Source organism: Gigantopelta aegis, chromosome 15 (assembly GCF_016097555.1).
Source record: "Gigantopelta aegis isolate Gae_Host chromosome 15, Gae_host_genome, whole genome shotgun sequence".
Classification (NCBI taxonomy): Eukaryota; Metazoa; Mollusca; class Gastropoda; order Neomphalida; family Peltospiridae; genus Gigantopelta; species Gigantopelta aegis.
The window spans coordinates 6,485,036-6,497,546 of NC_054713.1; the positions used below are offsets into that span (position 1 = coordinate 6,485,036).

Consider the following 12,511-nt stretch of genomic DNA (forward strand, 5'->3'; position numbering starts at 1 on the left):
TCACCTTTTTTGTCTTTTTGTTTGTTTGTTTACTCCAGAACATAGCATACACATCTCAGGGTTTAATTTGTATAGTGTTTCATTTGTTTATAAAAAGTAGTGCCCACCCACCCTAGGATTTTGATCAGGGTACGGCCCTGTGCGGCCTTTAATATACTAGTTGTAGGGCACTGGTTCGGACGGAACAAAAACTAATTATTTTCATTTATATTTATGTTCGTGCTTATACCCAATGAAGGTTCAAGCACGCTGTCTGGGCACACACACACCTCGGCTATCTGTGCTGTCTGTCCAGGACAGTGGGTTAGTGGTGAGTTGTTAGTGAGAGAGAAGAGGATGTAGTGGTGAGAGGGAAGAGGGTGTCGCCTACCCATTGAGTCGTTAAAATTCGTTCTGGATGGGAGCCGGTATCGGGCTGCAAACCCAGTAGCTACCAGCCTTATGTCTGATGCCTTGACCACTACCCCGCCGAGGCCCGTCGAAACTCATTAAAGAATGGGCTCACAAAGGAGGTTCGATCTTACAACACAAGAATCCGGGACACTAAGCTGACTCAGCTAAATTCTGAATCGTCAACAAGAAATTAAATCGATGTCAACAACGTGTACCAGTCAAATCATTGGCGAGTGCTCTACATCAAACAAATATATATCTCTAAAGAACGCAGTATAAATCGTTGAATCCGAAGTGGAAGGAAATGTTTTATTTAACGACGCACTCAACACATTTCATTTACGGTTATGTGGCGTCGGACATACCACAGACATGATAGTACATACCACGGCCTTTGTTACACCAGTTGTGGAGCACTGGCTGCCACGAGAAATAACCCAGTGGGCTAGTCCCGCCCCTTGAATCTGAAGTGATGAAGGAAGGAAGGAAATGGTTTATTTAACGACACACTCACCACATTTTATTTACGGTTATATGGCGTCGGACATATTGTTAAGTTCCACACAGATATTGAGAGAGGAAACCCGCTGTCGCCATTTCATGGGCTACTCTTTTCGATTAACAGCAAGGGATCTTTTTATATGCACCATCCCACAGACAGGATAGTATATACCACGGCCTTTGTTACACCAGTTGTGAAGAACTGGCTGGAACGAGAAACAGCCCAATGGATCCACCGACGGGGATCGTTCCTAGACCGACCGTGCATCAAGCGAACGCTTTACCACTGGGCTACGTCCTGCCTCTTGAATCCGAAGTGTGAGTCCGATTGTATCTGTTTGTTATTGCTTAGTGTATCGTGTCACACCGAACACGACTTGAATGAAAGTACTAGCACCCAGCTGATAACATCGTCATTATTGCAACACTGGGTGGCCATTTTTAACAAAATGTTTTGTTTGTTGTGATTCTAACCGACATGTTAGTAGACGCTACGTCGGTACCTACACCGTTTGTTAATTATTACGTGGGTTCTTGCGAAACGTAAAGAAAGGAAGGACAGGTCGAAGATGTTTATTTACTTCAGAATATTTTTAAGATATGGTTATTTGGTGTCTAATATGATTAGTTGGGAGAGAGAGAGAGAGAGAGAGAGAGAGAGAGAGAGAGAGAGAGAGAGAGAGAGAGAGAGAGAGAGAGAGAGAGAGAGACAGACAGACAGACAGACAGACAGACAGACACAGAGACGCAGAGAGGGTCAGAGACAGAGAGGGGGAGAGAGAGAGAGAGAGAGAGAGAGAGAGAGAGAGAGAGAGAGAGAGAGAGAGAGAGAGAGAGAGAGAGTCAGACAAAGAGAGAGAGCTATAGAGACTGTTATATATAGATTGAATAACAGGGAAAAACAGATAGGGAAGGGGGAGAGAGGTTTTTCAAGAAATAAACCTAAGAAATGGGGCACTAATTTCAATGGAACTATATGGACATCGTGGTATGATCGCATCAGATGTGTCACTGCATTTCTGTGATACCAGAACATTTCTGTTTTAATATACCGATAGCGAACTGTACTGTGCTTGTAAATATTAGCATTGGCTGTGGAGGTAAAGTACACTGTGGTGTTTCATTTCCTGGCTGTCTCCATTAATGAAAGCATTTCCGCGATAACACGCGCTCACAGCTGTAGAAACAGACATCGCGTCTTTGAAATGGATCCCCGCTTTATTGCAGCACTTGCTGGTGTCATTTCCCCTGAACACGTCACTCGGATTCTTGGGAGTCTTTTTGTCGGATCGGAATGCAGTTTCAGTGGTTGAAATAGTTTAAAGTTTGTTTTGTTTAACGACACCACTAGAACACATTGATGTATTAATGATTGGCTATAGGGTGTTAAACATTTGAACATTTTGATATAGTCTTATTGAATAGGGGTAACTTCGGACTTTGGTAACTTCGGCCTGGTAACTTCGGACCCGAGTAATCTCGGACCCCATCGGCTTAGTTAAGAGGAATTCCGATGACATTTTTCTACTGGTCTCGGCGGCGCAGTGTCTAAGCAAACGTCGGTCTTACAAGGATGACAGGTACAGGGTTCGCATCTCGGTACCGGTTCCAGCCCAGAGTGACACAAGGGCACAACGGGTAGATGTAAGGCCACTACATCCTCCTTTTTTCTCATTAACACTCTCAATAACATATATCTACTAACAATTAACCACTGAGGTGTGTGCTATAACAAATGTGATTGAACCGTAATTGAATATAAGCACGAAAATAGTTGAAATGAAATACGTTTTTTCATTTTATTGCATATGCAGTTCAAACGTTCATTTCAATACGCATATTTCTCCAAAAGTATGGGACATATACCCAGTTGTACATATATTTTATTTCTAGTAAATAAAACAAGAAGTTTCAATTTCATATATATCTTTATTTTCTAAACATTTTAAAATATTTTGTTTTTACCAGTTTAATAGTACATACTCTAGATATATCTGAGGGACAATTATCAACATACTTTACGCATCGTGAATATAAAATATATACTAACCAACTATATATATATATATATACATATACATATACATATACATATACATATATATATATATATATATATATATATATATATATATATATATATATATATATATATATATATATATTCCAAACGTAAAAGTAAAATCCTGAATAAATAAATGTTGCGGTTTTTTTAAATTTATATGCTTACATCAATAAACTAAAACAATTTGTGATAACATCAAATATTATGTAAACGATTAAGCACTATTTTTATTAATCAGTAATCTAGGCATACAGTTTCTAAAAGTAAACTGAAAGTTCGCAGATGTCAGAGAATTGTAGACCACATATCTCATTCTACCGGACGGGTCCATTTAATTTGGAATATGAACGTAGAAGCTGCAGCGCACTACGTGTGCCTTCCACATATTCTCCCCAGTACTTAAAGATTTTTCTTTGAAGATCTCGGTATTTGTTTTCTTGGTGACGTTTCAGTTTTGACTCGCTCACCAATCGAACTTGCAAGGGTACCAATCTGGCCTCTTCGAATAGCAGGCTAATCAGCATATAAAATGGCATATGTGGGCGATCACGTTTATTTAGTCTGTTGTGCCACCCTTCAACATCATTATTTGTACGGATACTGAGTCCGGAACACCTACCAAATCAAACCATAGTAAGAAGGGGACGGGGTATGAGCAGAATAAATGTTTAAAAGTTAATTAACTAATACACAACAAAATGTACAATGAATATATAATAATGTTTAATTAAATAACAAACTCATCTTGAAATAATAATATCAGATTGTTTAACAACAAACTTTCGTTTGCTTATAACCCAGATATAAGTTGCTTTCATTAATACAGAGGCCGAGATTACCGGTCCGAAATTACCTGGGGCCGAGATTACTCGGGTCCGAAGTTACCAGGCCGAAGTTACCAAAGTCCGAAGTTACCACGTTCCGTCTTATTCACCATCCTATAAACAGAACAGCAGCACATACTACGGCCAGTCGTGGAACACTGGCTGGAACGACGAGAGAGAGAGAGAGAGAGAGAGAGAGAGAGAGAGAGAGAGAGAGAGAGAGAGAGAGAGAGAGAGAGAGAGAGAGAGAGAGAGAGGAGAGAGAGAGAGAGATGAGGAGAGAGAGAGAGGGGAGGGAGGGGAGAGGGAGAGAGAGGAGAGAGAGAGAGAGAGAGAGAGAGAGAGAGAGAGAGAGAGAGAGAGAGAGAGAGAGAGTGAGTGAGTGAGAGAGGGAAAGAGAGGGAGAGAGGCAGATATCGATAGGGAGAGAGGGGGGATAGGGCGGTATAGGGGGAGAGAGAAAGGAGAGAAAACTGCAGTGGTGTATTCTGTTATACTCAATCATAAATCAGCCAATCAGAAATCTGTCGACAGTGCATTGCATGTTGCTGCTATCTTGACAGCAGCGCCCCCTATCGCTTGACGTATCGCCGTTGAGGGCAAATTGCCTTTACCTTTCACAGAGACGGGTAATGCTTCGTTCACGTCCCAGTCACTTTCGCACGCAAGGGGAGAAGTGGGGGTTCGTTTATGTCCCTAGCCTCGCCGCTTTCCCTCTGTTTCCCACGTCATAAACCAAGATAGATATGTATGCCACTGTTGGTAACGAAGTACAGATGTAATTACTTCACTTACTTCAGTGGCGCGTTGTGCTCAGGAAACAGAGCGCTCGCGAACAGTCTGACTGGTACTATTTTCCTTTATCATCTGACATTAGGTGCACAACCAGTCTAGCGAGTATCTGCGATCGTTCGCCCTACTGAACATACCTCTCATTGCCTCGCATTAAATCGTAGGTTTCCGTGTCAAAGTTTCACGGGGAAATATCTACGGAGTAAAAGCACAGGAATAGGAGATCCTTTACTGGATATTTCATCCCTCCTGCACCGTCACAAAGAGGACTGCCACTATCAGACTAGCTTACTAAATCAAAAATAGCACAGCACACAGCTCGTTAGAATAACTACAACTTTGATGATATGCACTCATGAATCATTGTCACAACAGTGATGATATCAGCCCCAAATTCAACCAGCAAATGTTTCGCTAACGTTCGCGAACTGTTTGATTGGTTCCAGAAGTGGTAATTCGGTTTACTGTGTAGCGTCAAAAAAAAATCAGTCTTGCGAACGTTAGCAACAAGCGGTTGACTAAACTTACGTCAGGTGTTCACGAAAGATGAGCATGTCCTGCCCCACCGGTGGCACCCTTTATGTGTACTGCCACCACAGCTGTCAGCGATGAAAAAATGTATGCACAAGTTCAAAATATGGAATAGTATCAGCCATCATTTGGGTCAGTGGTGCATCGTATTTAGAAGATCTAGCCTCCAAATATGTACCAAAAAACGGTTGTTTTCTTTTAATGTCCTCGGGAGTCACTGGACATCATAACCCTGATGGAAGAAATTCTGTGCCAAAATTGTATGGCATTGTTTGAAATCTGCATACAATGAGCACGCCCTAAGGTGTCTTACAATCTGTGATATGTACACACCAAAAGCTGGAACAGATATAACAAAGGGAATATTGATTATTGGAAAATTGAAATCATTCCTTTTGTCATACAGCTTAGTTTGGAGACCAGTGTCGCTTTGAATCTCTATATACACAGATCGAGGTAGAAAACTGATTCAATACCTTCGGGTGTTTCTTTTATTTCTACCTCTTGTTGGTAAATCAATGGAAGATAATCTGTAATCCTGCTTTTATTGAATGATATAAGATCATCAATATAGCGGATAAAAGTTTTAGCCAGATTCCTTTGTTTTGATTTAACCAGATTAGTGAGACATTCTGATTCATAAAGCATAGAGAAACAAATGGGCGATTAGCGTAGCACGGTTGATACCCATGGGGATTCCTATTTTCTGTCTATATATCCTATCCCCAAATTTGACATGTATGTTGTCAATGCGGAGGTCCAGTATATCACATTATGTCTATCTCAGTAGGCCTATATTTTAGTCTGGATTCACCCTTCAGGGCCGTAGCTAGGATTTTTGGTTGGGGGGGGGGGGGGGGCGGGCGGGGGGGCAACTGAGTAGTTAATCGTCTAAAAATCCTTAAACGGTTAAGAGGAGAATTTTCTTTAAGTTTCTATAATTTTTTCCCGGATTTTTCTTCTGGGGGCAACTGCCTCCCTTGCCCCCCCCCCCCCCCCTTAGCTACGGCCCTACCCTCAGTATTTACGAATTGTCCAGATCCGTGGAAGTTAGTTATATATTTAAATGGGGCGGGACGTAGCTCAGTGGTAAAGCGCACGCCTGATGCGCGGTTGGTCTAGGATCGATCTTCGTCGGTGGGCCCATTGGTCTATTTCTCGTCCCAGCCAGTGTAACACGACTGATATATCAAAGGTCGTCGTATGTGTTACCCTGTCTGTGGGATGGTGCATATAAAAGATATCTTGCTACTAATGGAAATATGTTCCGGGTTTCCTCTCTATGACTGTGTCAAAATGAGCAAATGTTTGACATCCAACAGACGATGCTTAATAAATGACTGCGCTCTAGTGGTGTCGTTATGCAGAACAAACGTTTTAACTTTATAAAAGATCTCTTGCTACTACAGACAAAATTGAGCAGGTTTCCTAAAATTATGTCAGTTACCAAATGTTTGACATCCAACAGACGATGATTAATAAATGTCTGCGCTCTAGTGGTGTCGTTAAACAAAACAAACTTCTTTTTAAAAATTTAAATCTTCTATCACCGTTCAATCATCGGGCTGGCGCTCTACCACTGAGCTACATCGCATCCATCAATAAAAGAAGTACTGGTTATAGCGGGAAGTAAACTCGGCTAACAGATCTACTGACGGGTGTCGATCCCATGACTTAGCACACTTCAGCCAAACACTTCACTACTTTAGTTTGCTACGTCATTGATAATGTACAAACAAGTTGACAGGCGCATCAGTTAATATTGATTCTGTTCTGTTCTGTTCTGTTCTGTTCTGTTCTGTCAAGTCACCATTGTTTTCAATGAAACGTTAAATGTACAAGATTTTCTCCACAAAGATGAACAGTTAGCACATGAAACTGATGACACTACACCTTTAAATTCGTTTTAAATATTTAATATGTCATGTGTCATCGTGACACCGCCCTAGTCTTGAGGTAATTTAAGGTACACTTTAAAACAGTGTTTATTGTGAACTGCATTGCACGGTGTATAGAATAGTCGAGTTTACACACTGGTTTTAGTGTTTAGTAGTTAACTGATACGTTTGAAATGCAATTCTATAACAGGTATTTTGTTCTAACTAGGGTTTTAACAACTGGAGCGGGTTTTAGCTCAGTCGGTTGAATGCTCGCCTGAGGTGCTTGCGTCGCAGGATCGAACAACCTCAGTGGATTCATTCAACTGATTGTCTCTCTCTCTCTCTCTCTCTCTCTCTCTCTCTCTCTCTCTCTCTCTCTCTCTCTCTCTCTCTCTCTCTCGTTCCATCCAAGTTCAAGTTCTTTATTGCTTTAAGTTATACAACTTATAAACTTTATAATATAAACAGCAAATTATAATAAGTACATATTTACCAGAACTGGTCAAAGGTCATGGTATGTGCTTTCCTGACTGTGTGAAAGTGCTTGCTGCATTAAGAAAAATGTACCGGGTTTACTTTGATGACTACGAGCTAGAATTACCAAATGTTTGGCATCCACTAGCCGATGATTAATTAATCAATGTGCTCTAGTGGTGTCCTTGAAATGTTTAACTTACTTTAACTACTGAACAAAATCCCCTTTTAAAAGTGTAGTTTACATGCATCATCAACATTCCTCATTTTCAACAGTAACCAGTCTTGTTTAGGAATGAACTTCAAAAATAAATTGTTGAAAGCTTCAAAAAAACAATTAGACCTTGAGATCTTTATCTCATGAAAAACTAGTTGCTGTTTTTTTCTTCTTCTGATTTTTTTTTTGTGGGATTTTTTATTGGTGTTTTTAAATCTATCAAACACTTATATAGGAAAGAACTTCAAAAATAAACCGGCCTCGGTGGCGTAGTGGTTAGGCCATCGGTCAACAGGCTGGTAGGTACTGGGTTCGGATCCCAGTCGAGGCATGGGATTTTTAATCCAAATACCGACTCCAAACCCTGAGTGAGTGCTCCGCAAGGCTCAATGGGTAGGTGTAAACCATTTCCACCGACCAGTGATCCATAACTGGTTCAACAAAGGCCATGGTTTGTGCTATCCTGCCTGTGGGAAGCGTAAATAAACATCCCTTGCTGCTAATCGGAAAGAGTAGCCCATGAAGTGGCGACAGCGGGTTTCCTTTCAAAATCTGTGTGGTCCTTAACTATATGTCTGACGCCATATAACCGTAAATAAAATGTGTTGAGTGCGTCGTTAAATAAAACATTTCTTTCTTTCTTTCTTTCTTTCTTTTAAAAATAAATTGTTGGAAGCTTCCAAAAAGTATTTGACCTTGACATCTTTACCTCATGAAAAACGAATTGCTGCCTTTTTTCTTTCTTTTTTTGCTGCTTTTTTCCCACCTGCTTTTCCCCCCAAATCTATCAATGTCATACTCGGAGACTACAAACCGATTTACTGCGTAACTGTTATCCTTGGTTTTAAATCCGTCCTCGCCACAACTGAAGAAGTGGTGAAGAGGTTTATTTCTGTACGGCTGGGTCTGTTTCACGCATCAAGGTGCGATAACCATTACGTAACTTACGATTCATTTTGCCTATGATTGATAAATTATGATTGGACTTAGACGTAAAGTGAGTGTTAATTGACGCGCCTGTCAACTAGTCTGTACAATTTTATCAATGATGTAGCAAAGTGGTGCAGCTTCTGGCTGAAGTGTGCTAGGTCATGGGATCGACACCCGTGTGTTGATCCGTTGGCCGAGTTCCCGCTTAACCCAGTACTCTTTTCGTTTCTCGATGTGATATAGATACTCTCTCTCTCTCTCTCTCTCTCTCTCTCTCTCTCTCTCTCTCTCTCTCTCTCTCTCTCTCTCTCTCTCTCTCTCTCTCTCTCTCTCTCTGTGCGTGTGTGTCTTCCTATCTCTCTCTACCCCCTCTCTCTCCTCTCTCTGCTCTCTCTCTCTCTCTCTCTCTCTCTCTCTCTCTCTCTCTCTCTCTCTCTCTCTCTCTCTCTCTCTCTCTCTCTGAATTGCCGTGGTTATTTATCAGGGTTGATATTGAAGAATTTCTTTTATTTAACGACAACATTTTAATTACGGTTATAAGGCGTCTGGCATATGGTTAAGGACCACACAGATAATGGGCTAGTCTTTCTGATTAGCAGCAAGGGATATTTAATGTGCAGCATTCCATACATGTATATCACATAGTAGTGGTATATGTGAAACACCGACTGGAACGAGAAATAGCCCAATGGGCCCACCGACAGGGGTCGATCCTAGACCGCATCGGGCGAGCGTTTTACCTTTGGGCTACGTCCCGCTCGCATGGTTGATATTGAAGATATTCTGCAAGTAGTATATAAAGATTAAAATATTCCATCCACTAAGTGCGTTGGCGAGCCCGAAGTATTGTACACCAAAACTGGCGTTATATATTTCAGTGCAATCGACACCTGTGTTTATTTAGCTAATCATGTGACATTTACCCAGGGTCCATCCAGCTTAATTTGCCTCACTTGACTTTCTAACAACTCTCTCAAGACAAGTGGCCGGGTGGCCGGGTAAGGTCTCTTTGTTTGAAGTCTGCAAATGCCTGTGTTTGATGTCAGTCTAGATGGCTTTATCGTTTGGTTTTGTAAACTGTAAGGCTAAAGCAAACGAAAATTGTTATGCCATTTGTTTGTTCAGGTTACATTATAATGCTAGACCTAATGGTTTGTGTCTCTTTTTTCTGCTTATACTTCGTTTTCTTTAATTGTTTTTATTTCCATTTGAATTTATTTTCTTGCATGTACCAGTGAAGGGACGGGATTTAGTTCAGTAGGTAGAGCGGTCGCCTGAACAGATTCCTCGTAAAACTGAACCTCCTCGGTGGACCCATTGGGTTTTTCCCATTCCAACCAGTGCTCCATGATCGTTACATCAAAAGCCGTGGTATGTGCTGCCATACCTGTGAAAAATGGCATATAAAAGGCTGCTAATCACAATAGTAGCAGATTTTCTCTGAAGACTGCCAAATGTTTTACATCAAAGTTAATAAACGAATTGAATTGAATAGAATAGCCGAGGATTAAATAAACACTGTGCTCTAGTTGTGGCGTTAAACAACAGTGGCCGAGCGGTCGCCTGGGATACAATAGGTCGTCCGATCTATCTTCTCGGTGGATTTCCCGTTCTAACCAAAGTTCCACAAACTGTATATTATATCCAAGATGGAAATATACTAGTAGTATGTGCCGAGTCATTTGTGGGAAACTGCATATTAATTATGAAAGTCACTTTCGTGCAAAACGGGGCGGGACTTAGCCCAGTGGTAAAGCGTTCACTTGATGTGCGGTCGGTTTGGGATCGATCCCCGTCGGTGGACCCATTGGGCTATTTCTCGTTCCAGCCAGTGCTCCACAACTGGTGTAACAAAGTATGTGGTATGTACTATCATGTCTGTGGAATGGTGCATATTAAAGATCCCTTGCTGCTAATCGAAAAGAGTAGCCCATGAAGTGGCGACAGTGGGTTTCCTATCTCAGTATCTGTGTGGTCCTTAACCATATGTCTGACGACATATAACCGTAAATAAAATGTGTTAAGTGCGTCGTTAAATAAAAACATTTCCTTCTTCTTTTCGTGCAAAACATTAGAGTTTGTTTTATTTACCAGTTTCAAGTTAGCCATCTGATAATTTACATCACATTAATAATAGCTGTTGAAAACGGAGTTTTTTAATATGCTTTAAAATACTTTGTTCATTTCGGTATTTATTATTGCATGAAATAAACTGTGGCCAATATTATCTTAACATTCTTACTTTTTTTGATTGACTGAAAGCACATAAGTGAGTCCCCATAACAACACATTATTAAGAGTAGCCATATTGTAATAACCTCTATCACAGTGACTATTACATGTACGTGCTCTGGTATCTGGATACAAACACATTCCGATTGTCTCAGCTGGAAACCGTGGAGTCTTGGTGACCCGATTCGCGTGTCGTGCACTGTAGACAGAGTTTTCCATTAAAGTCGTTACCCTAGTTTCCTAGGTACGTACCTAACATTTTCCATACAAATAATATATAACTACTGGATGTTAAAAGTTAAAGCATGTTATGTTTGACGACACCTCTAGAGCACATTGATTTATTAATCATCGGCTATTGGATGTCGGGGGCGGGACGTAGCCCACTGGTAAAGCGCTCGCTTGATGCGTGGTCAGTTTGGGATCGATCCCCGTCGGAAGGCCCATTGGGCTATTTCTCTTTCCAGCCAGTGCACCATGACTGTGGAGTGGTGCATATGGAGAAATGTAGCGGTTTTTCTCTCTAAGATTATATGTGAAAATTAACAAATGTTTGACATCCAATAGCCGATGATTAATAAATTAATGTGCTCTAGTGGTGTTGATAAACAAAACAAACTTCTTCTTCTATTGGATGTCAAACATTTAGTAGTTCTGAAACGTAGTCATCAGAGGAAACCCGCTACATTTTTCCTAATGCAGCAAGGGATCTTTTATATGCACTTTCCCACAGACAGCAAAGCACATACCACGGCTTTTGGAACGAGAAAAAAGCAATTCGTTTAATGGATCCATCGAGGTGGATCGATCCTGCGACGCAAGCACTTCACGCTAGCACTAAACCGACTGAGCTAAATCCTGCCCCATTTGCCATTAAATTCATAATATAGATAGATAAAAGATAGACAAAACAGTATATGTCATGGCATTTGATACATCAGTCTTGTTTCACAGGTTGGGACGGGATAAAACCCGATTCTGCGACACATTGCACCCCTAGAGAGCGCTCTGCCGACGGTGCTAGATCCGACCCAGAAACATTAACTAATGCTAACCTAAGCAAATAAAGAAACGGTACTACTACTAACCTCCGTTCGTATCCAACACACCAGTTATGGGTGTATCCACAATTGGGCTTCCACACTTTGACTAATCGGGTAAACGGCTGTCTACAGGGCACTCGGACTAGAACCATCTGGATATCTTGATAGGGACACACGTTAGGCCTGAAACAACAACACACAATTAAATATTCATAAAACGAAACAGAAAGTAAATACTAGATTTGTTTATCATCATCCTCCCGAAAGATAAAGGGCCGCCATTGGGTTTATCCAGTGGCAACTTTTCAAACTGCATTTGCGTTATTTCCAATATCCTCAAAATATATTTAAAGAAAATAAAATTCCAACCCCTTCCCTAAATGGATGAAAATCTATAGCCTCTATTAGAAACATACTTATCTGCCCTTGATATGCATAGTGCTAAGCAGCCCCAATCAGCCACTAAATTATTTTTGGCGCGTCCCATTATTCTATAAAATGTTTTTTTGTAAATAACTTCAGTTTGGTTTGACGCAAGAAGAACATCAAAATTGTTTTGGAAATAACAAACAAATACAATGTTTTGTGTGCAATTTACAAATTAATCGGCTCAGAAATAAATAACGGCG

The 12,511-nt window shown here is 40.8% G+C and overlaps 1 protein-coding gene across 9 annotated transcripts in view; it reads right to left on the minus strand.

The window, feature by feature from the left end:
• The window catches only part of LOC121389916 (multiple epidermal growth factor-like domains protein 6), a 222,743-nt gene that overhangs the window by 183,751 nt on the left and 26,481 nt on the right, over positions 1 to 12,511 (minus strand). For all 9 annotated transcript variants that reach the window (XM_041521583.1, XM_041521581.1, XM_041521579.1 and 6 more), the window contains exon 2: positions 11,928 to 12,065. In XM_041521583.1, coding sequence (XP_041377517.1) covers positions 11,928 to 12,065 — 138 coding nt within the window. The remainder of the gene's footprint in view (positions 1 to 11,927; positions 12,066 to 12,511) is intronic.